At 43.7% G+C, this 24,218-nt stretch overlaps 1 protein-coding gene and 1 pseudogene across 1 annotated transcript in view; one reads left to right on the forward strand and one right to left on the reverse strand.

Annotated features, from left to right (window-relative positions):
- Nucleotides 1-12,914: 12,914 nt before the first annotated feature.
- PECR (peroxisomal trans-2-enoyl-CoA reductase) overlaps nucleotides 12,915-24,218 on the forward strand; it is a 38,964-nt gene continuing 27,660 nt past the window's right edge. The window contains exons 1-4 of the mRNA XM_064286702.1: nucleotides 12,915-13,139; nucleotides 14,846-14,979; nucleotides 19,357-19,522; nucleotides 21,489-21,570. Of these exons, the coding sequence (XP_064142772.1) occupies nucleotides 13,016-13,139; nucleotides 14,846-14,979; nucleotides 19,357-19,522; nucleotides 21,489-21,570 (506 nt within the window). The 5' untranslated portion in view covers nucleotides 12,915-13,015. The remainder of the gene's footprint in view (nucleotides 13,140-14,845; nucleotides 14,980-19,356; nucleotides 19,523-21,488; nucleotides 21,571-24,218) is intronic.
- On the reverse strand, nucleotides 17,891-18,697 carry LOC111748864 (small ribosomal subunit protein eS24-like; annotated as a pseudogene).

The following is a 24,218-nucleotide window of genomic DNA, read 5'->3' on the forward strand; positions in this document are numbered from 1 at the left end:
GTCTGTTTCTTTATGTGACTTGATATTGACTGATGTCTCTGAGCCATCTGTAAGTTATTGTATTAGTTTATGCTTGCTTACTGTGTTGTAGCTTCTTGCTTTGTTTTGTTTTGATATGCCCAAATAGGTTGCTTGAGTGAGATAGCTTATTTTCACCTTTGGAGCTCTGATATCCTGTCCCCAGATGGCTAGAGCTGTTATTAGGTATATCAGTCCAGGAGTCCATTCACTTTTCTTGTATGAATTCAGCTCAGGTGTGAGGTAGCTGATCATCAAGTGTGTAGTACAGGCTCTGTCCTACAGTCTGAGAGGGGCAGGGGTGATTGGTGTATACACCGGTATCTGATTGCAGCAAGGAGTCACGCTCTGAACAAGGCAGGGGGCTGAGAACTGATCCCCGAGTGTCTCTGAGGAAAGCGTGTCTCTGTTCCCTACAGCGCGCAGGTGGGTGGGTTCTGCAGATGGACCATGGGCACCTAATGTTTTTGGTTGTTAGGACTGGGAGGTAACAGTTATCCTTGGACCCCTTTCACAGGTGGCTGGGTGACCTGAGTCGAGCTACCAGTCCTTAGGCCCCTGATGTGGGTTGGTGAGGACCCTGTTTAATAGGCAATGTCAACATCAAACACCCACCTGTCCACCGCACAGGTGAAACGGTTGGAGTCTGCCAACAAGAGCCTATTCTCCTGAAATAGGCCCACACAGGTCCATGCAGAAGGAAGAGGTGCTCAAAGTCTACGGAGCATTTATGCCTGGACAGGAGCTGCTTCTCTCCTGAGCTCCCCCAGTTAGTGTAGCTGGCAAATTATCTTTTCCCCCAAATGCAAATTTTTTCCTTCTCCAAGGCCGGGAGGATGGCTCTAGGTGCTTAACAGGGCCTATCTCAGGCTCAGGGAATTCAGTTGTTGAAGGTGGCTTCCGGGTGGGGGTTAGGGGGCCTGGTAAAATATACGCAAGTACTTAGCTTTTGCCAAGAGCGCCATTCTTCTCTGGTTCGGGAGGTGTGAGTAGGCTGGGTGGCTAGCTGCTGCTCTGAGGAAACTGCGGCCGAACACTAGTACCAGCCCATCGCCACCACTCCAGGAATGGTGCCTGGGGGCTCCTCATTATTCAGGTCCGGTAACTCCTCTCTGCTTCTGAATGGTCTCTTCCTGCCCCTGCTCCTCAGTTCGGTTTCTAAGCTTGCCTTTGATGCTCAGGGGTCCTAGCTTGTCTTAAATATACTTGTTTCATTTGTATTTTCGGGTCTTTGTTGTCAAGAGGGCTCGCTGGAAGCATCCGTCTATTCCGCCACCTTGGCTCCACCTCGATCATGATATTTTTGACCTCCTTGTCCAAAGGGCAGGACCCATTGCCCAGCTATGGTGCAGCAGGGTAGGTTGAGCTGAAGGGGAGGGAGTGGCACATAGTAGGGCTGACAGGGCAAGCCAGGAATCAATGCTGGCCAGGTTCTGGTAGGCTGTGCCTGTGCTGCATGGGGGTGTGATGTTCAATGGATGGTGCAGGTAGGCAGGAAGCGGGGGGAGGTTGTGATGTGTGGAGCTAATACGGGTATGGGAAAGAGGAGAGAGAGGAGAGACAGGTGCCAAAAACAAACAAAAAGAGTGTTAAGGAGCTTGCCACTGAAGTGGAGAGATGAGAAACTAAGAAATGGATTAAAAAGGAAAAGGAAAAAGAAAAGAAAAAGAGATACAGAAAAAAATAACTAGGTAAAAATTTGGAAAAAAAGAGAAAGAAAAGAAAAGCCCCCAGGGTTTCTACCACGCAACTGTGAAGACCAGGAAAGTAGCTCCCAAGCTGTGGAGGATAGCCTGGCTAGAGCGGGTATAGATGTCACACAGCACCAGGTTTTCAGGAGACAGGAAAAGAAGGTAAGTATAGAGAGATGAGAACTGAGAAATGAAGAAACACGGAAAGGAAAAAACAGAGAAAAAAGGAAAAAGAAATGTCCCCAGGGATCCAACTGATGCGGCTGTGCACATTGGGGAAATGGTTCCTAATCCATGCAGTGCAGCCCGGCTAGAAAAGCTCCCAAGCATCAAAAGAAAAAGAAAACAAACAAACCAAACAAAACAGAAGAAAGCAAAACAAAGCAAAAAAAAAAAAGAAAGAAAGAAAAAAGCCCTGAGGATCCCACCAGCTTGGTGTCACAGGCTGGGGGAGTGGTTCACCAGTTGAGCGGTACTTCACAGCCTTACAAGCAGCAGCAAAGATGGCACATGGAGCCAGGTGTTTGAGAGAAAGTAGGGGGCGGTGGTGGGAGTCATGGAAGAAAGAAATGGAAAAAAGCAACATGAGCAACAGACAAATGGCATTCAGGGAGCTGGCCTGTGGGGTGGGTGAATCCAAGTGGCCCAGAACCACAGCAATTGGCTCCCAGGCAAGACACTTCAGCTGGTGGGAATTTGAGGAGGCCAACGGTGGGGGGAAGAAGGGTGGGAGTTAGGAAAGGGTATTTATTTTATTTTATATATATATATATAGCTGGTTACTGGGTGCTCTGCCTCCTGCTGGGAACTTCATGAAGCTGCTTTCCTGTACTCTCTGTCTGCCAATTTCCAGTGTGGGTGGGGTGAATCCAAGCAGCAGGGATGCTGAACTTCCCGGCCAGCTGAGCCACCGCTGCCAGCCAGGAAGCGTGGAGGTAGAACAGCAGGTAGAGGATGGGGGCTGGGAAAGTGTGAATCGCTGGTTACCAGGTGCTCTGTCTCCTGATGGGAGCTCCATGAAGCTGCTTTCTTGTGTTCCCTTCCGCCAATCTCTGACAGGAGTCCAAGATGGCAAATCCATGCTGTATTAGCTGATAGGTGACCTCCTCACGTATCTTTCCTCACTCTCTGTTCTCTGTCAGTTTCTTATTCTATTTGGTGCTTGGCTGAGTTCTTTAACTCTTCATATGACACTTTTGGCTCCAGGGTTGATTTTTGTCTCTGTTTTACTTAGTTTTTTGGGTCTTTGCTGTGGAGTGACAGTGTGGTGCTTCTGTCTATGGTAACACATTGGCCAGAAGCTCACAGATGTAAAATTTTGCTGAAGATACTTCGAAAATGGTTGTATCAGTACATGAACTGGGAACTGCCAGAAATTCAAGCCAGGTTCAGAAGATGTGGAATGAGGGATATTACTGCTGTTGTCAGATGGATGTTGGCTAAAAGCAGAGAATACCAGAAAGATGTTTACCTATGTAAAAGCATTTGGCTGTGTGGATCATAACAAATTATGCGAAACATTGTGAAGAATGGAGATTCCAGAACACTTAAAATGCTCTTGAGGAACCTGTACTTAGACCAAGAGGCAGTTGTTCAAACAGAACAAGGGGGTACTGGGTGATTTAAAATCAGGAAATGTGTGTGTTAGGGTTGTATCCTTTCACCATACTCATTCAATCTGTATGGTGAGCAAATAATCCAAGAAGATGGACTTTGAAGAAGAATGTGGCACCAGGATTGGTGGAAGACTCAACAACCAGATATGCAGATAACACAACCTTGATTGCTGAAAGTGAAGAGGACTTGAAGCACTTATTGATGAAGATCAAAGACCACATTAGCAAATGAAGGCCCTGAAAACTTGACTCCATCCACATCATAACGTTCAACTCTACTTTGAAGATGCAACTCTTCCCAGTCGTATTTTGCGAGGCTCATCTTGCAGGACTATATCAGACAATGTTCTGCTGCTATTCATAAGGGTTTCACTAGCCAATTTTTTCAGAAGTAGACTGCCAGGTCCTTCTTCCTAGTCGGTCTTAGTCTGGAAACTCAGCTGAAACCTGTCCATCAAGGGTGACCCTGCTGGTATTTGAAATTCTGGTGGCAAAACTGCCAGTATCACAGCAACACACAAACACCACAGTATGACAAACTGACAGACACATGGTGGGCAAAGGTTTGGTTTTTGGTTTTCTAAGGACCAGAGTTTCAGAGCTGGGAGAAGGTAAGTCTTCTTGGATGAACCCATCTCTTGTATCCCTGATCCTAATCAGTTTCTAAGTTCCGTCAACCACTCCTATGAAATCTGTTCATTTTTCTACTTCCACCACATACTAGAATACAGCGCTCACTGCAGTTGCCTCCAAGCTGGCTTCTCTATTTCAAAATTCTTCCTATACCATTTTAAATGCTGATTAAAAATAAGAGCACCATTTTCACTACTACTTTTACTTCCAGTAGCCATCACTATCTTGCCATTTCTAACTAGCCTGGAGTTTGAAGGTTTTCCATATTCACACCCCCTTCTAGGGCTCAGTAATATTTTTTCCCCTTGCCTTTCCCCCAACCACACTAGTCAATGCATCTACTTATGTTGGTTCCTGTCTTAGTCATCTGGTGCTGCCATAACAAAAATACCACAAGTGGATGGCTTTAACAAAGAAAAATTTACGTTTTCACAGTCTAGTAGGTTATGAGTCCAAATTCAGGGGGTTGGTTCCAGGGGACAGCTTTCTCTCTCTATCAGCTCTGCAGGAAGGTCCTTGTCCTCGATCTTCCCCTGGCCGAGGACTTCTCAGGTACAGGTACCCCGTGTCCAAAGGACATGCTCTGCTCCCGGTGCTGCTTTCTCAGTGCTATGAGGTCCCCAACTCTCTGCTTGCTTCCCTTTCCTTTTATCTCTTGAGAGTTAAAAGGTGGTGCAGGCCACACCCCAAGGAAACTCCCTTTACCTTGGCTTAGGGAGGTGACCTGAGTAAAGGTGGTGTTACAATCCCACCCTAATCCTCTCAACATAAAAGTACAATCACAAAATGGAGGACAACCACACAATACATACAACTTAACTGAGTTGATACAAACATTTTTGGGGGCACATAATTCAATCCACGACAGTTCCTTCACTGTTAAGGACTGAATTATGTCAGCCAAAATTTTGTGTTGGAATCCTGTCCCCACCACCTGTGGATGTAATCCCATTTGAGAATAGGGTTTTCTTTGTTATGTTAATGAGGTCATACAAATGTAGGGTGTGTCTAAACCAAGGAACCCTGTGGTGCAGTGGTTAAGTGCTTGGCTGCTAACCAAAAGGTCAGTGGTTTGAACCCACCAGTTGCTCTGCAGGAGAAAGATTTGGCAGACTGCTTCCCTAAATATTACAGCCTTGGAAACCCTATGGGCAGTTCTACTCTGTTCTGTAGGGTCACTATGAGTCACAATCAACCCAATGGCAACAGGTTTATGAGTGTCTAAACCTGCTACTCACATTTGAGGTGTAAAAACAACAGATTAGGCACAGAAAAGCAAGTACGAATGGGGAAAAGACAGATGCCACAGGGAGGTCTCCAAAAAACGTTGAGATGAGTGTTAGAGAAGCTGAGACAAGGATTTCCCCCCAGAGCAGACTCAGAGAGCCTTTTCCTAGGGCAAGAATCCTGAATTCGAACTTCTAGCTTTCTAAACTGTGAAAAAAATAAATTTCTGTTCATTAAAGCCACCTACTGTTACAGCAGTACTAGGAAACTAAGACATTCATCTTCTTCACTCTCCTTCACCTCTTTCAAGTCTGGCTCCAGACTGAGTCACTCACCCACGTCCCCTTCTGTGATTACCCCAGCCCACACATGACTCTTCTCTAACCCCAACCTTGTTGCAGGAGTGTGGTGAGATTTAAATAAGTTTGCAAGTGTAAAATGCCTAGTACGTGAGTGACACTTCATAAAAACTAGTTTCCGTAGCATTTGTCCCATACTCTCTTTGTGTTTAGCTCTGTAGCATTTCATTTCATCTTATTTTGATCATAGATGGTTTCATAAGCATTCATGCATTGCCCCAGGTAGATTAGAAACTGTTTGGGATCAGGAACTGTCTTACACACTTAGCTTGCTAAGGGGAGGAGTCCAGGGCTAGTCATGTAGCAGATACTCAGTACATACTTGTGAAGCAAATAACAGAGGAGAAGGAAAATACTATTTAGAAATTTGATATGAACAACTGGTAAAAGGGGAAGGCTTGATTCTCTTCCCCACGTTTTATACACTTTATTGTGTTGTTCTATTTGATCTGAGAAGCAGGTTCTGAATATCTCATCTTCCTTTTAGATTTAACAAGAGCAAAGGTAAAATATATTACTTTATTAACAGAATTAAGCAAAGAGGAAAAACTTTGTACTTTTCTCTAAAGTTAAGCTTTGTCCTCCCTCTGACTTTACCCCATACCAAAGATTATTGACAAATGTGAAACTGCAAAGCAATAACCTCGATTAATAATTAGCTCTAGGTTTTTTGGTCATCCTGGAAAAACAGGACACTCAGACTCCAGAGCTCAGAGACAACAGTCAATATCAAGTCACATAAAGAAACAGGCCATGATCACCTCAACAGGCTCTCAAAACAAAGAATCCAGGGGTTTTTTAGATGAAAGTGCATTCCTGGAATTACCAGAGGCAGAATACAAAAGTTTAATACACAGAACCCTTCAAGACATCAGGAAGGAAATGAGGCAATACACAGAACAAGCCAAGGAACACACAGATAAAGCAACTGAACAAATCAGAAAGATTATTCAGGAACATAATGAAAAGTTTAATAAGCTGGAAAAATCCATAGACAGACAGCAATCAGACTCCGGAGTTCATGTTTAGAAAAACTGGTTTTAAGGTTTGAAGGGAACACTCCAAATGATTCTTAAATTCATCCATTGCCTTTTCCCATCTCCACTGCTACTACTTCAGTCTAAGAGGCCATCACCTTGTATGTGTGGTTCTAAAAAACGCACCCGATCCTCTGGCTTCTGCTCTTGCTGCCTTTCAATCTATTCTCTGCTCAGCTGCCAGAAAGACCTTTTAAACACTCAAGTAAAATCATGCCATTCTCTGCTTAAAACCCTCCGGTGGCTCCCCATTGGTAAAACATGAAACGTGAACTTTTCACGTGGTCTAAGGACCTGCATAAGGAGCCCTGGTGGTGCAGTAGTGTCTTAGCTATCTAGTGCTGCTATAACAGAAATACGACAAGTGGATGGCTTTAACAAACAGATATTTTCTCACAGTTTAGGAGTCTAGAAGCCTGAATTCAGGGTACCAGCTCCAGGGGAAGGCTTTCTTTTTCTGTCAGCTCTGGGGGAAGATCCTTGTCATCAATTTTCCCCTGGTCTAGGAATTTCTCAGCACAGGGACCCCAGGTCCAAGGGACAAGCTCTGCTTCTGGCTCTGTTTCTTGGTAGTAGGAGGTCCCTCTCCTCTCTGCTTCTCTCTTTTACATCTCAAAAGAGATTGACTCAAGATGTAACCTAATCCTATAGATTGAATTCTGACTCCTTAACATAACTGCCTCTACCCCTGACTCATTAACATCATAGTGGTTAGGATTTACAACATACTGGATAAATACATCAGATCACAAAGTGGAGGACAGCTACACAACACTGGGAATCATGGCCTAGCCAAGTTGACATACATTTTTGGGGGACACAATTTAATCGATAACAAGTGGTTAAAGTGCTCAGCTGCTAACCAAAAGGTCGGTGTTTTCCACCCACCACGCGCTCCTCGGGAGAAAGATGTGGCAGTCTGCTTCCATAAAGATTATGGCCTTGGAAACCCTAAGGGGCAGTTCTGCGCTGTCCTATATGTTCATTATGAGTTAGAATCGATTCAATGGCAATGGGAAAGGACCTGCATGATCAGCCCCTTCCCACCTGTCCATACCCATGAGGCAGCACCACCTCCCTTGTGCCTGTATGCCTGTCATGCTGGCTGCCTGGGCATTCCTGAGAGCACCAATACTTTCCCGTTTGAGGCCTTTCTAAATGCTGTCTACCTTGGGTGGCTCCACTCCCACCCCTTCACGTGGCTCCCTCTTTCATACCCACCAGGTCTCAGGTCCAGTGTCACCTCCTCCTAGGTCTTCCTTCCCAACCTAAAGAAGTCTCCGTGCTTGCCTCTCATTCTTCTTTATCACAACAGCCTGTTTCCTATAAAAGGCTTACCAACATTTTTAATTATTTGTTCTTTTACTTATTTACTTTCTTTCACCTCTACTAGACTATAAGTTCTGAGTTAGCAGGGTATCTAAGGGTCATAGTCTTGGGGCTTCCTCCTATCTCTGTCATACCAGTGACCTCTGGTCTTTTTTTTTTTATGAATTTAAATTTTGTTCTACATTTTTTTCCTGCTCTGTCTGGGACCCTCTATTATGATCCCTGTCAGAGCTGTTGGTGGTAGCTGGGCGCCATCTAGTTCTTCTGGGCTCAGGTGGAAGTTGTGGTTCATGTGGTCCATTAGTCCTCTGGACTAATATTTTCCTTGTGTCTTTGGTTTTCTTCATTCTCCTTTGCTCTGGATGGGATGGGACCAATGGATGTATCTTAGATGGCCTCATGCAAGTCTTTAAGACTCCAGATGCTACTCACCAAAGTAGGATGTAGAAAATTTCCTTTATGAACTATGTTATGCCAATTGACCTAGATGTCCCCTACAAATATGGTCCCCAGCCCTTAGCCCCAGTAACTCACTCAGTCCTTCAAGGTACTGCCAACCTTTTGACTAGTAGCAGAGCACTTAACCATCTGTGTCACCCAGGGACTCTGTCATGGTAATACACAGATGCATTATTATTAACTCCAGACTATTTGAAACCCTAACCTCTAGACATTTGTCAGTTCAGCTTACTGAACTGGGAAGGTTTGTGAATAGGAGCTTAAACACCGATCTCTATCTCCATGTGTCCCCACTTCTTCACCTGCTCCCAGGTGGCCACTGGTATAAACCTGATTCTGTGCTTTGTCTAATCCCATCCAGATACTCATAGAACTTAACGGACTTGGTGGGTGGAAGAGTCAGGAAACTTTGAAGCCTCTGCCCTTATGTTCATTGCAAGGAAACGAGTATCATAAATGGATGAAGTATGGCTGGAATAAGCTCATAAATGGCAATGACACCAAGCCCCAGCATCTGGACACAACGAGGAGTTGTAAGGGCTATGGTAAACAAAGAGCTCAGATCTCCTTGAAACAGGCAGTTACTGTTCCCACCAAGCCCACTGTTCAGCTAACTGCTTTCATAGAGAAATGCAGGCCCTTTTAGTATGGGTTGTCTAAAATGTCATGTGAAATTTCCTGATTTTTAATTGCTGCAATTAGTACAAATTTAAATAGATTACCATGTGGACTATTTTCCACCTCTGTCTTTCAAAGCTTCCAGATTAGGGTTCCCTACTCCGGTGGGTTAAGAACAATCAGGGATTGGCTTTTTGCACTTTTACCCACATTGACACAACTCTCTCTGAACTACTGGGGCTGGGAGGATGAAGTATCATAATTTACAATTTAGTTTATTCCTATAAAGTTAATTTCAAATTCACTACAAGTGAACTATGCCTTGCCTCAGTCCTGCTGTGCTTTCAGCTCTTCTCTAATTTGTGTATCTGTCTCACCAGGCCCATACCTGACTCTCCCAATTGTTATGCCATCATTACATGCATGCGGCCAACTAGGAAATAAAATGTTGACCATTTTACCACTGAGAGTTACCATTAGCCCTCTCAGAGAGACAGTCTCACCACTGTAAAGATCGAAAAGAATCTGGTTAAGATGGGTGTCAAGTGATTGGAACCATGATGGAGCACCTTAAAACTCCCAGGCTCCAGCAGTTGCTGTGAACTCACTCCGAGCAAGGTCAGGCTGCAGCCTCTTCCTTCGTGGTCTCGTGAGCTTGAGCAGCATGTCTCTTGTCATTGCCTAACCTACCTGGTCCTGAAAGGCTCTCACACTGAGGCAGGTGAGCGCCTGTTGGTCAACTCTCCCGTGAGCAGAATAAGAGGAAATTCGGGAGCAGGTGACTATCTACAGAGGAAATACTTCCTGATGGTGTGGGAAACTGGTTACAAGGAGCTTGAGCTCCTCCTTATTGTGAGCACTGTAAGAGCTGATCGTCACTATCTGACGTGTTGTTTATTGTCCTACCCTCTCTCGTTCTCCTTTCCCACTCCCACTAAATAAAAATTCATTGCCCTGCAGTCAATTCCGATTCATAGCAACCCTACAGGACAGAGTACAACCGCCCCACAGGGTTTCCGAGGCTGTAACCTTTATGAGGCAGGCTGCCACATCTTTCTCCTGCAGAGCAACTGGTGGGTTTGAACCACTGACATTTTGGTTAGCAGTCGAGCATTTAACCTCTGTGCCATTAGAACAGTACCTGACACATGGCAGTTACTCAGTAATTATTGGCTAAATGTTGTAAACTGCTAAGAGTCTTATCAACATGAGCTGCCTCAGGAGCGACCTTACTTTAAGGTAAAGCAGGACCAAGATGCCTCACTGACATTCCTTTAGTGCTGGAGTCTGTGAGTTTAGACTCTGAGAATCCAACAGGATCCTGTCAGCCTGAGAAAGCAGCTGCTTTGTTAGAGGGCGTGTGTGGTGAGGATAAAGTTACCAGGCAGATGGGGTGGAGGATGGGTGCGAAGCTGAGTGAGCAGCAAGAGGATCTCAAAAGACGAAGGAAGTCCCTGCTGATGGCTGTGACTAAGGGAGAATGTGGAAGGATCATCGCGGTGACTTTTTCCCTCCCCCCGCCCCCGGACAAAGGGGGCAGTGATGCAGAGCACCAGGAAGAGCAATTCAGCCAAAGGGGTGGCCAGTGCAGCACAGGTGGTTCCCCTGAGGAGAGACTGGACAACCAGAAGCAGAGCTAAAACTGGGAGACAAAGCACCTCCGAGCAGCAGAGCTAGTGCTGTGCCTCTGGCCTTCTGGGATTAGAAGCCTTTCAAACCCTTACTCTCCTTATTTTTAAACAAAGATCTCCAGAAGAGACCCCGTATTTCTCCTAATCACAGGCTCCACGTGAATTGTGAAGAAGAGCTTTCTGACTGTGAACCGTGACCCTGTATCTTGCAATTTCCTTGGAGCTGGAGAATGGCTCCATGTCATCTCTTCAGGAGACAGAACTGGCTCACAGCCCACAGTCACTTCACTGGATGATGTTTGAATCCCTTTCTCAGATCACTCAGCAGCCACAGAGGCTGTGGTATTGCCAGGCCCACACTGGGTGACATCCAGCAGACCTCAGAATCCATAGGTCCAGAGCAGGTCACAAATCACATTAAATTATATCTTCGATAAAGTCATCTTTGAAAGGAGTTTAAAGTCCCCCCCCCCGCCATCCAAGAAAAAAAGCTTGGAATTTTCTGGAATAAGATACCCCTCAGAACTTTTCCTCCTAAAAACTACTTTGTCTTTAGGATCAAAGCACCAGAAATTACACTTTTTTGCAACAATACTTTGAATTTTCCTATTTAAATTCGTTTTTTTTTTTTAGGAGGTGATGGTGTTATAATTTTTTCATTTGGCTGTAACTACACTGCTGGTCTAGGCAGCAGAGGTAAGTGGATCCTTTAAATCTATCTAGCAAATGAAAAGTGGAAGAGATGTCTTCTCTTCTTTAACGAGTGTAAACTGGAATCTCACTTTATTTTGCTTACCTTTGCGTGTTATCAGGAGGGACCAATCTCTGGAGAATGACATCATGCTTGGTAAAGTAGAGGGTCAGTAAAAAAGAGGAAGACCCTCAAAGAGATGGATTGACATTGCAGCTGTAACAATGGGCTCAAACATACCTGTTATTGTGAGGATGGTGCAGAATGGGGCAACATTCTGTTATGTTATACGTAAACTCGACTGCAACTAATAACAAGCTAGAATCTATCAGCAAGAAAGAGAGAAGGGGAAGAGTTTCTAAAAAGAGGTCACACAGGGACAAGGGGATGAAGGGAGAAGGAAGAAGTATAGCTTGTGAGGAAGAACTGCACCCTTGTTGGGGGTTGGGACTGAGTGGAGGAAGTGGTCTCTGATCCCACACTAAACAGCCTGATTTCCAATTCCCTTTGTGAATCTTAGGCAGTGAGCCCAACAAAAGAATGGTGGTATTTGTTTTGAAATTATTTTAATACTTGACAGAGAAGATGCAGCACTCAGTTTAGCAACCGACTTAGAGACAGCATCCTGCCTGGACTGTTAAGAACACTGCACCTGTCACAGCCCCTGGATCCACCAAGTTTTTAGGTGAAGACTCACCGAGCCAGTCCAGGTGCAATTTTACTCAGGTGGGTTGAGCAAGATGAACAATAGGGATGAGAATCTGAATAATAAATGACTGTTATTTGGCACCAAAACCGGAGAGAAATTTCACCCATCCACCGCAGGCTCCTACAGAAGGAATGAACTGGGCCCCGAACCCACATCTACAGATGCATTCTTGCGGGAAGCATGCACCCTTCAAGGAAAGATCGTCTTTGGACTCATCAATTGTTATCGGCCCAGGTAAAGATTCCGACTGATAAAGGTCGCTTCTTCCCTTCATTCCTGGGTGGGGAGAGGGAGATGAAGTGGAGGTCGGCATGAGTTTATTTTACAAATCGTTTATTATCTTAGCTCTGTGGACAACCGCAATCGCAGCCCCCACTCCCATCCCCGGGCTCACACCGACAGGATGAATGCGTCTGGAAGTCGGATTTCTTCCCCCTCAGCTAAGCCTGCCCGTCTTCTCCTTCCCCGCCAGATGCACACAGCAGCTGGGCCCCTGCAGCGCCCGATGTCCGCAGCGCGGGCGCAGCAAGGCCTCCAGAACCGCAGCTTCTCTTTTCCTAGACGCACTGGGGATTGAAATTTAATAACCGCGAGAGCCACAGCAACGAGGATTGAATTTTCTAAACAGCACGCCCCCACTTTTTTTGTTTTCATCCACCCCGCCCCGCCCAGTGGCGTTGAAATTAAACAAAAACGAACCAGAAGCCTCACCCACACGTGCCCGGGGACCGCAGCTGACGCACCTCGCAAAGCGGTCAGGGAGCGGCTGTCGGGAAGCAATGCGGTCCTGAGAAGATCCCGTGCCGCGGCCGCGGAGGGCGGGGCGGGGCCTCGGCGGGGCGGGGCCTCGGCGGGGCGGGGCCTCGGCGGGGCGGGGCCTCGGCGGGGCGGGGCCTCGGCGGTCCCGTGGGCGCGGATCCTGAGTCCTTTCCGCTGAGACCTATGGACCCTCGTGACTGCTCCGGCTTTGCTCCAGCATCTCAGACGCTCCGCAGCAATGGCCTCTGTGACCAAACTCAAGAGCTGCTTGGCTGACGGCATACTGCGTGACCAAGTGGCCATCGTCAGCGGCGGCGGCACGGGCATCGGAAAAGCCATAGCGGCCGAGCTGCTGCATCTGGGTGAGCAGGCCCCCACCCCCCGCCCCCCGCCCCCCCCCGCCCCCCCCGCGAATCCACCCGGCGCTCCTTGGAAACCCTATGGGGCAGTTCTACTCTGTCCTGTACGGTAGCTATGAGTCAGAATCGACTTGACGGCAACGGGTTTGGCTTTTTCGGTTTTGGTATATTTAAAATTAATCCATCATTCTACATATCCCCTAACTTAAGTGATTAGGAAACGTGGAAAGAGGTCAGTTAACAGGCTCTAATCATATAATCTTCTCACATCTTGTATCATAACCAAAAAACTAAAACAAAAACCTGTTTCGGTCCAGTCAATTCCAACTCATAGCGACCCTACAGGGCAGAGTAGAACTGCCCCATAGGGTTTCCAGGGAGTGGCTTGTGGATTCGAACTATGGACCTTTTGGTTGGCAGCCAAATGCTTAACCACTGCCCACCAGGGCCCCCTTACATGTATTGATTTTTTGCCTTAACTTGAGTGAGAGGAGGACTTTTTAAGCACATAAACAAGGAAAGAAACCGCAAAGGGGAAAATAGATAAATTTACCTACATGGAGATGTAAATCCTCAATGAATTAAAAATAAATATTAAAGTTTAAAGGCAGATGAAAAAAATATTTACAACATATAAAAGTCTTATTATATAAAAAGCTGTCCCAAATAAATAAAGACCCAACATCCAGATAGAAAATAGGCTAATGATATGAACAATTCGTTCAAAAGAACTACAAACAGGCAGTAAATATGTGAGAAAATAATTTTATTGATAGTAAAATGCAAAATGAAACAATAATAAGATACCTTTTTTTAAACAAAATTTTAAAATGGAAAAATGAAAGTGCCACTATGGGGTCGCTATGAGCTGGAATCGACTCGATGGCACTGGGGTTTTTTTGGGGGGGAGGGGGTTCACTTTGCAGGATCCTTGATGGGTTTTCATGTATTTGGACTGTCTTGTTTGGTAAATTTGCATCAACATTAGGGCACAGCAGCAGTTTTTTGTTTTGTTTTGTTTTGTTTTTGGCATTAGCAAAGGCTGAAGCATTAAGACAGTGGTCTTGTAATTTTCTGGAAGCCAGGGATCCAAGATTTTGATGAAAGCAATGGAGCTTCCCAGAGAAATATTACATATACACTTTCTTTAAAAAAAAACATACTTAATTTTGTTGTGTTGGAAATAGACTTCTTTCAGTGAGAGATTTTTTACTTTGACTTATTCACATGCTCTGATCAGTACTCAGCTGAAATTTGGGGATACCCTCTGCAGATCTCTGTAGTTCTCTCCTTGCTATGTACTGCGTAATCTAGCTGTCTCAACCTCTGTAGACTCCCAACTTTGTCTCTTCCACCCAGGGACACTGCTGGGCCCTAACTGGGTTTCCCCTCCATGTGCTGTAGCCTATATACTCTCTCTAGGCAGTAAGCTGGGACAGTCACAGAACTCACATTGTTTCTACTCTCTCAGGAATCACCATCCTGTGCTACCTGATGTCCAGTGCCTGAAAACTGTTGCTTCGTGGATTTTGTTCAGTCTCTTAGTTGTTTTGGACTGGAGGGTAAATCCAGTTCCTGTTATTCCATCTTGTCCAGCAACAGAAACCCTAATCCATCTTTTTTATAGGAACACATGAAATATTTTCTAAACATGACTGTTCTTGGAAAACAGATAACTAATGAAAGCATATTTATTGTTTTCCCCTCAGGGTGTAATGTGGTCATTGCATCTCGTAAATTTCATGTATTAAAATCTGCTGCAGAAGAACTGAAGGCCAGCCTGCCTCCTACCAGCCAGAATCAAGTTACTCCCATACAGTGCAACATCCGTAAAGAAGAGGAGGTAGTGCAAATATGTCTATACATTTATTCATCCATTTTAATGTACAGGAGTGGTTCCCAAACCTGACTGTGGTTCAGATTCTCTCATGGTAGATGTCTAAGATGAGGTTCACTAGAAGCAGAGCCTGTAAAAGATGTTTTTTTTTTTTCTTTCTTTTTTTAATTTTATGGTGCTTTAGGTGGAAGTTTACAGCTCAAGTTATTTTCTCATTCAAAAATTTATACACCTATTGTTTTGTGATGTTGGTTGCAATCCCCACAATGTGTCATCACTCTCCCCATTTCCCTTTTCACCCTGGGTTTGTTCCTGGAATTGAGTAAGGTTCTTGCTTCTCACAGGTCAAGAATGAGCAGGTAAGGCATGAAGAGTTTTCCACACGAGCAAAACTTTATTGAAGAGGCTTGCATGTGGAGACGAGGAGGGCCTAAGCAATGCATACCCCTGTCTCACAGAACAAAGGACTTTCATGGGCTTTTAAAAATTCTTGAGCAGGGAAAAAGATTCATGTTTATTCAGTGGCAAAGGCGGGGTTTTCAGGCAAGTAGCCTGTTTTGGGCGGGGATAGGTTAACTAAGGTGTGCGTGCAGCTACTCTCTAAGATGGCTCCTGTCCTGGAGGCCTCTGGGTTTCACAGCAGGACTTATTATGGGTGTCGTGACTGCGCAGTCTCTTGCTCCCTGAGTTTGATTCCCCGGCTGCAGTGCAGCCCCTCACTATCCCTGGTGGAAGGTCACACCGTGGTCACAGGTGGATGTTCTGTGCATATCCCTGGCGCTGGTTTTATCTAGCTGCTTCTGAAAGACAACTTGAAAGAAGTTTGTGGGTTGTTTTCTGATACTCTGCCCCATTGTTCTGGAGAATGGCTTTGTTTTTGCACCCTGGCCGATTTACTATTACTTTGTTTGCAGATTTGGGGGCTCCTCTGTTCCCTGTTTTAGGTTCCCTGTGTGCATTCATCCAGTTTTCCTGTTCCTTCCTGCCTTCTTGTCTTTGCTTTTGGGCAGGTGTTGCCCATTTAGTCTCATATACTTGTTTGACCTAGGAAGCAAATTCTTCATGTGTATTATTGTTTGTTTTATAGACTGTCTAATCTTTGGCTGAAAAATGGGCTTTGGGAGTGGCTTCAGTTCTGAGTTAGCAGGGTGTTCAGGGCCACAGTCTTGAGGGTTCCTCTAGTCTCTGTCAGAGCAGTAAGTCTGGTCTTTTTTTGTGAATTTCAATTTTGTTTTACACTTTTCTCCTGGTCTGTCCGGAATCCTCAATTATGATCCCTGTCAGAGCTGTTGGTGGTGGTAGCTGGGCACCATCTAGTTCTTCTGGGCTCAGGCTGGTGGAATCTGTGGTTCATTAGTACTTTGGACTAATAGTTTTCTTGTGTCTTTGGTTTTCTTCATTCTCCTTTACATCAGATGGGGTAGGATCAATATATGTCTTAGATGGTCTCCTGAAAGCATTTAAGACCCGAGATGCCACTTACCAAACTAGGATGTAGAACATTTGCTTTATGAGCTATGTTATGGCAATTGACCTAGATGTCCCTTGCAACTATGGTCCCCAGCCCACAGCCCCAGTAACTCAGTCCCTCAAGGTGTTTGGATGCATCTAGGAAACTTTTATGACTTTGCCTTGGTCAAACTGTGCTAACTTCCTCTGTATCATATGTAGTCTTTCCCGTCAACAAAGTTGATACTTGTCTCCTGTTCACTAGTAGTAGTAACTACTATCTAGTTAGTAATTTCCTCTCCCTGACCATATTGGAAACCATCAAAGAATGTTTTTTTCAGTGTGCAAACCTTTCTTGAGTTTTTATAATAGTGGTCTCATACAATATTTGTCCTTTCGTGTTTGACTGACTTCACTCAGCATTATGCCCTCCAGATTCATACCTGTTGTGACATGTTTTGCAGATTCATCATTGTTCTTTATTGTTGCTAGTATTCTATTCTGTGTATGACCCATAATTTATCCATTCATTCGTTGATGGGCACTTATGTTGTCTCTATCTTTTTGCTATTGTGAATAATGCTGTAGTGAACGTGGGTGTGCACATGTCTATTTGTGTGACAGCTCTTATTTCTCTAGGATATATTCTCAGAAGTGGGGTTGCTGAATCATATGGTATTTCCATTTGTAGCTCTTTAAGGAGGCAACATATTGTTTTCCATTAGTGGTTGTACCATTTTACATTCCCACAGCAGTGTATAAGAGTTCCAGTCTCCCTGCAATTTCTCCAACATTTATTATTTTCTGGTTTTTTGATTAGTGCCAGCATTGTTGGGGTGAGATGGTATTTCACTGTAGTTTTGATTTGCATTTATATAATGTCTAATGATTGCAAGCATTTCCTCATGTGTCTGTTAGCTGACTGAATGCCTTGTTTGGTGAAGTGTCTGTTCATATCCTTAGCTCATTTTTTAATTGAGTTATTGGTCTTTTTGTTGTTGAGGTGTTGAAGTATTTTGTAGATTTTAAAGATTAGGCCCTTGTTGGCTATATCATAGGCAAAAAATTTTTTCCAGTCTGTGGGTTCTCTTTTTACTCTTTCGGTGAAATCTTTTGATAAACATAACTGTTTAATTTTTAGGAGCTCCCAGTTATCCTGTTTCTCTTCTGGTGTTTGTGCATTGTTAGTTATGGTTTATATCTACTTATGCCATGCATTAGGGCCCCTAGCATTGTCCCTGTTTTTTCTTTCATGATCTTCATTATTTTATGTTTAAATTTAGGGCTTTGATTTATTTTGAGTTTTTGTTTATGTATAGTGTGAGGTATGGATCCTGTGTCATTTTTTTACAGATGGACAGCCAGTTATGCCAGCACAGTTTGTGAGACTGTCTTTTCCCCATTTAATGGACTTTGGCCCTTTGTAAAATATTAGCTGCCTGTAGATGGATTCTGGGTTCTCAATTCTCTTCCATTGGTCTATGTGTCTGTTGTACCAGTATCAGACTGTTTTGACTACTGTGAAGGAAGTTCTTGTACAAATGATTTAATGTGATTGAATTACCCCTGGAGAAGGGGCAGGAGGGAAGCAGGATAGGGAAGCTAAGCAAGAATGCTCACCTAGACACTAACTTTTTTCACCTTAAGTCATTTGTTTTTGCTGTATATATTTTTTAAGTTTTTGTAGTTTATTAATCCTCTGATGAAAAATCCACACGATCATTGCAGGTCAAGTCACTGCAGAATCTTTACTCCTTCTTTTTTGCTAGTGTCAGCATTGGCCTTTGCAGTTCCCCTTACTTTCTTCATTCTGTTCTTGCATTCCATACGCTGTTTTCTTGAGGTCTTTTTCTTCTCATGCAAACTGTGTCTTGCAAATCTGTGTTCGGCTTCATTTTTCTTTGCATAATCCAAGTAACCGTAAATCATGCCGAAGCCAGTAGTCTTGCCACCACCAAAATGGGTTCTGAATACAAACACAAAGCTTACATCTGATGTGGTCTTGTGCATTTTGGCTAGTTGTTCCCAAATTTCTGTTTTAGGTACTGTTACCTTCCCAGGGTGAAGGACTTCACTGACCATTTGATTTCTGCTGGAGTGTTCAGTTGGTCATGAAGTTCCTGATTCAGATAGTTACTTTGTCATTCATGATGGTGGTCACTCCTCAGCCAGCCAGGGAGGAGTAGAGCTGTATGTTTTTTAATACTACTGTTTTTAGTTTCTGTCGAGTTGATTCCAACTCATGGAAACCCCGTGTGTCCGGAGTAAAACTACTTCATAGGGTTTTCAAGGCTCTGACCTTTTGGAAGCATATCACCTGCCTGTCTTGCGAGGTGCCTGTGTGTGGGTTTGAACTGCCAACCTTTCAACTAGTAGTCAAGCTCTTAACTGTTTGTGCCATCCAAGGATTTCCCTTTAAGTCATTTCTTAATGTTCATTTTAACCTGATTTCATCACTGTACATTATCCGGAGCTGGTAGCTCACAAATTGATACAACTGATGCTTGTCCCACTTACGGGTGGATCCAGGCCCTTGGATAGATCTTGTCCTCAAAATTGCAAATTTAGCTTTCTGATCTCTGTGTATTGCATCAAAAAAAACTCATTACTGTTGAGAGGCAATTCCAACTCCTAGTGACCCCATAGGACAAAGTAGAACTGCCCCGTAGGGTTACCAAGGAGCAGCAAGTGAATTTGAACTGCTGACCTTTTGGTTAGCAGCTGTAGCGCTTAAGCATTGTGCCACCGTAAATTATTCATTGATGTAGAATTTTCTAGGTTTATTCATTGCTGAATTCATGTCCATTTGTTGTGGTCCTTGGAATTGCTACTCACACTGAGAGATTGCAAGCTTTGTTACTCCCCTAGAGCAAGTAATCAGTCCAAGTAGGAGGTTAGGTTATTGAGCAACTTACTTTTAATGTTTTTCTTTAGGTGAATAATTTGATCAAATCAACCTTAGATCTTCATGGTAAGATCAATTTCTTGGTAAACAATGGAGGAGGCCAGTTCCTGTCTTTTGCTGAACACATCAGTGCAAAAGGGTGGCATGCTGTGATTGAAACCAACTTGACGGGCACCTTCTATATGTGCAAAGCAGGTAAGTATGATCTACAACCTGGAAAATCAAGGTGACTTTATTTAGAGATCTCAGAGTACCCTGAAAGAGAAATCGTTAGGGACCCAGAATCCCCCCAGCATTAATATTTACTGCCCTGAGTTTCTCACATGTATAGGAATGTAAGTTGGCACAATGTTTTGGCAATATTTGGCAAACTATTGGTATCCTCTGATCTTATCATCTTATTTTTAGGAATTTATCGTAAGACAATTATTAAGGATTTGTATAGGCAGTCCCTGGGTTACAAACGGAAATCCCGGTGGTGTAGTGGTTAAGAGCTACGGCTGCTAACCAAGAGGTCGGCAGTTCAGATCCACCACGCGCGGCTTGGAAACTCTATGGGGCAGTTCTACCCTGTCCTACAGGGTCACTATGAGTCGGAATCGATTCAACGGCAACGGGTTTGGTTTGGTATGGGTTACAAACAAGATCTGTTCCGTGTGCTTACAAATTTGTAGGTAAGTCAGAATGGGTGCGTACAGTTCTTATTTAGCTTTGCTTTAGTGCAAGAAAAGGCTCAAAGCCTTTTCAATGATTTCAAAGCTGCGTGTGCAGCAGGCGAAGCTGATTGCGATGAAGAATTCATTGCCAGTTGGAGTTGGTTCAGTTGTTTGAAAATGAGGGCAAATTTAGGTAACATTAAAGGGCAAGTAGGAGTTGTGTACAAAGATCTAGCTACAAAGTTTTTATAAAATTAGAGAAAACTTCCCCACTGATTTTGTTTTTAAGAAGTGAATCTATTCATCTATTGTAAGGACCAATTTATTAATTTAATCAGACTTTCAGGGAGAATGCCAGAGACAGAGTCCCCACACTTTCTAACAACTTTTAGCTTGTATGCATGGCCTTTGGATTCAAGGTTATGTTTCAAAGGCAGTAATGTTAAACTCCTGAAGCTGGGTTTCAAGGATTCCCTTATAAACTATCTAAGACATTTTTAGGGTGGCAAGATGTAAAACAAGTATAACTCTGTCCCAAAGAGTCTAACCCTAACTCTAACACATATTAGGCTTATAGTCTTCATACCTTTAAATCAAAGGTCTTGCTAACATTCCTAGCCTTCGTCTTCATCTAACTAGCAGTATAAAGCTCTGTGTTAGTTGTGATACAGGATCGGCTACTCCGTAAAAAAAGTGTGCTTAAATAAGACCAAACTTTATTTCTCTCTTGCATAAAAAGTTCTGGTAGGTAGTCTAGGGAAAGTACATAGATCGGTCAATCGATAGATAGATAGATACAGATATAAAACCAAACCCAGTGACCGTCGAGTTGGTTCTGGTTCGTGGCGACTCCATGTGTGTGAGAGTAGAACCTTGTTTTCAACGGCTGATTTTTCAGAAGCAGGTCACCAGCCCTTTCTTCTAAGTACCTTTGGGTAGACTCAAACCACCACCTTTTCAGTTGGCAGCCAAGGGCTTAACCATTTGTACCACCCAGAGACTTGCACTTAGGGATTGTATAGCAGTTCCATGATCATTAGGGACAGAGGATCATTCTTATGGCCCTACTGTTCTTGACATGTGGAATGGTTGACCCTCACACACATTATGCTAAGTGAAAGAAGCTAGACAAAAAAGACCACGTACTGTATGATTCCATGTATGAAATGTTCAGAAAAGACAAATCCATACAAATAAAAAGTAGATGAATGTTTGCCTGAGGTTGGAGTGGTCTGCAGAAGGGCAAGTGGAAACTTTTTGGGGTGATGGAAATGTTCAAAAACAGGATTGTGGTAATGGTTGCACAACATTGTATATTTATTAAAAATAATTAAATTGTACACTTAAAAAGGTTAAATTTTATGGTGTGTAAGTTATACCTCGATAAGGCTTTTTATAAAAAAGAAACAAAATAAAATTTAAAACATATCAAGTAGGCGTCATGCTGGGATGGGATTAGAGGGGGTCAGAACACTACGTAATAGAACTGCCATTGCATCCTACAGCTTATAACTTCTGGATGAAAAAGCATGGAGGATCTATTGTCAATATCATTGTCCTTACTAAATGTGGATTTCCAAAAGCTGCGTAAGTATTTTTAGATATTTCTTCCTCTCTTTGGGGGTTTTGCCCTGTGAATGTAGGGAAGTGGGGTAGGGAAGACTCCTTGAATCAAGATCATTGATACCTTCAGTGAGTTGTGATCTCAGTGCATCACGTCTTCCTGTGTTTGAACTTTAAAAACATACTTCTAAAACATACCCATTCAGATTAGGGTTGCCAGATTTACCAAGAAAAGAAAAACAGGATGTCCTGTTAAATAATTTTTTAGCGTAAGTATGTCCCAGACATCGCATGGGATATACTTAGGCTAAATGATCCTGAAATGCAAATTTTTGTTTGTTTATCTGAAATTCCAATTTAACTGGGTGTGTTGTATTTTATCAGGTAGTCCTAATCCAAATGTTAACTAAATTAGGCATTAGTGTTTGGAAACAGCCTTTTCATTAAGGTGTAGAAATGAAACTAATCTGTGTGTTAATTTATATTTGATTATCATGAATATAACTATTCAGTTTTAGACTGGACTGCTAAATTGTTACTCCTAGTAAATAATCCAGAGATTTTTTCCAAAAATTTCTAAGGTTTTGTACTTCTAATTAATCATACTGTAAGCAGAGAGTCCTTCGCAACAGATTTACCCAGTGCTGTTCAACAGCCGTGGAAGCAGCAGTCAGGAAATCAAAAGACACACTGCATTGGGTGAATCTGCTGCCAAGGGCCTCTTTAAAGTGTTGAAGAGCAAAGATGTCACCTTGGAGACTAAGGTGTGCCTGACCCAAGCCATGGTATTTTCAGTCGCATCATATGCATGTGAAAGCTGGACAATGAATAAGGAAGACCGAAGAAGAGTTGACACCTTTGAATTGTGGTGTTGGTGAAGAATATTGAATATACCATGGACTGCCAAAAGAAGGAACAAATCTGTCTTGGAAGAAGTACAGCCAGAATGCTCCTTAGAAGCAAGGACGGTGAGACTGCGTCTTACACACTTTGGACATGTTGTCAGGAGGGTTCGGTCCCTGGAGAAGGACATCATGCTTGGCAGAGTACAGGGTCAGCGGAAAAAAGGAAGACCCTTAACGAGGTGGACTGACACAGTGGCTGCAACAGTGAGCTCAAGCATAACAACGATTGTAAGGATGGCGCAGGACCGGGCAGTGTTCCGTTCTGTTGTGGATAGGGTCGCTGTGAGTCAGAACTGACTCGACAGCACCTAACAGCAACAACAACAACAAGCAGAGAGTGTGCTTTTGCTAAGCAAATTCCATCACCCTATCCACTTCCTGTGTTTTTGAGTACTCTTTCAGTTGTATTGGATAGAAATAAAATTTGAATAGGCTTAAGCAAAAATCTAGGACCCAAAACCCACTGCCATCAAGTAGATTCCAGTGACCCTATAGGACAGAGTAGAACTGCTCCATAGGGTTTCCAAGGCTGTAATTCTTTATAGGAGCAAACTGCCACATCTTTCTTCTGCAGAGCAGCTGGTGGGGTTGCACCACTGACCTTTTGGTTAGTAGCCAAGCGCTTTAGCTACTGTGTCACCAGGGCTCCTTAAGACATGGGTTCTCACGCTGTGGTTTCTGGATCAGCAGCATTAGCATCACCTGGGAACCTGTTAGGAACATAAGTTCTCCAACCCGACCCGACTGACTGCATCAGAAACTCTGGGGATAGGACCCAGCGGTCTGGGCTTGCACGCCCTCCAGGTGATTCTGATGCACGTGGAACCACTACACAGGGGACCTGTTAGGTTCAGGCATAATTTTGTCAGGGATCTGTCTCGCCTATTGGTTTGGCTTGCCTGGATCCACCTTCATTTTCAGGTGGCTCTCCACATGTGGCAAAGAGAGAACTAGCAGTAGCTAGATATCAACACTAGTCGACGGCAGAGTGCTTCTCAAATAGTGCCAAGAAAAAAAAAAGTACCAGTAAAACCCATAGAGAGAATTCTCATTGTCTCACCCTACTCAGGCCATGTGCCCAGCCATCAGCCAAATACTGTGAGAATGGGATTGTTTTGCTATGCATGCTCAGCCAAGGACTGATGGAGTGAGGTCAAACCCACTTGGACATGGACTGAGACTTACTCAAATGGAAATCAAGATACTGTGACCCAAAACAGGGAGAGGATACAAGGCAGGCAAAATGATATCACTGTACTTCCTTTTGCTGCCTGTTACTCTTACTTACTTACCTTTCTTAGGATCTCGGGAGAAATAAAGTCAGTTGAGATTATAGGTTCTTTCAGGCATTTGCTGCTCTCACAGGCAGCCGTTGTTAATTAGTTTTTCAGTATTATGTATTCTACTTTTCTACAAAAGGGTAGCATACTATAAACACTGCTCTATATCTTCCTGTTCTCAAAAGGACAATATATACAGGAGATATTTTCTTAACAGTATCTAAAGCATGTTCTTGTTATTTTTTTGTGGCTACATAGTATGCCGTTGCATAAAGCATAAACAAACTGTATCTTATTCAACTCTTTTCCAATCGATAATCATTTAGGTTGTTTACAACCTTTTGTTATTAGTAAAATTAATAACTAAGGGAGCCCTGGTAGTGCAGTGGTTAAGAGCTTGGCTGCTAACCAAAAGGCTGGCAGTTCAAATCTACCAGCTGCTCCTTGGAAACCCTGTGGGGCAGTTCTACTCCATCCTGTAGGGCCG

This window comes from Loxodonta africana, chromosome 6, assembly GCF_030014295.1.
Source record: "Loxodonta africana isolate mLoxAfr1 chromosome 6, mLoxAfr1.hap2, whole genome shotgun sequence".
Taxonomy (NCBI): domain Eukaryota; kingdom Metazoa; phylum Chordata; class Mammalia; order Proboscidea; family Elephantidae; genus Loxodonta; species Loxodonta africana.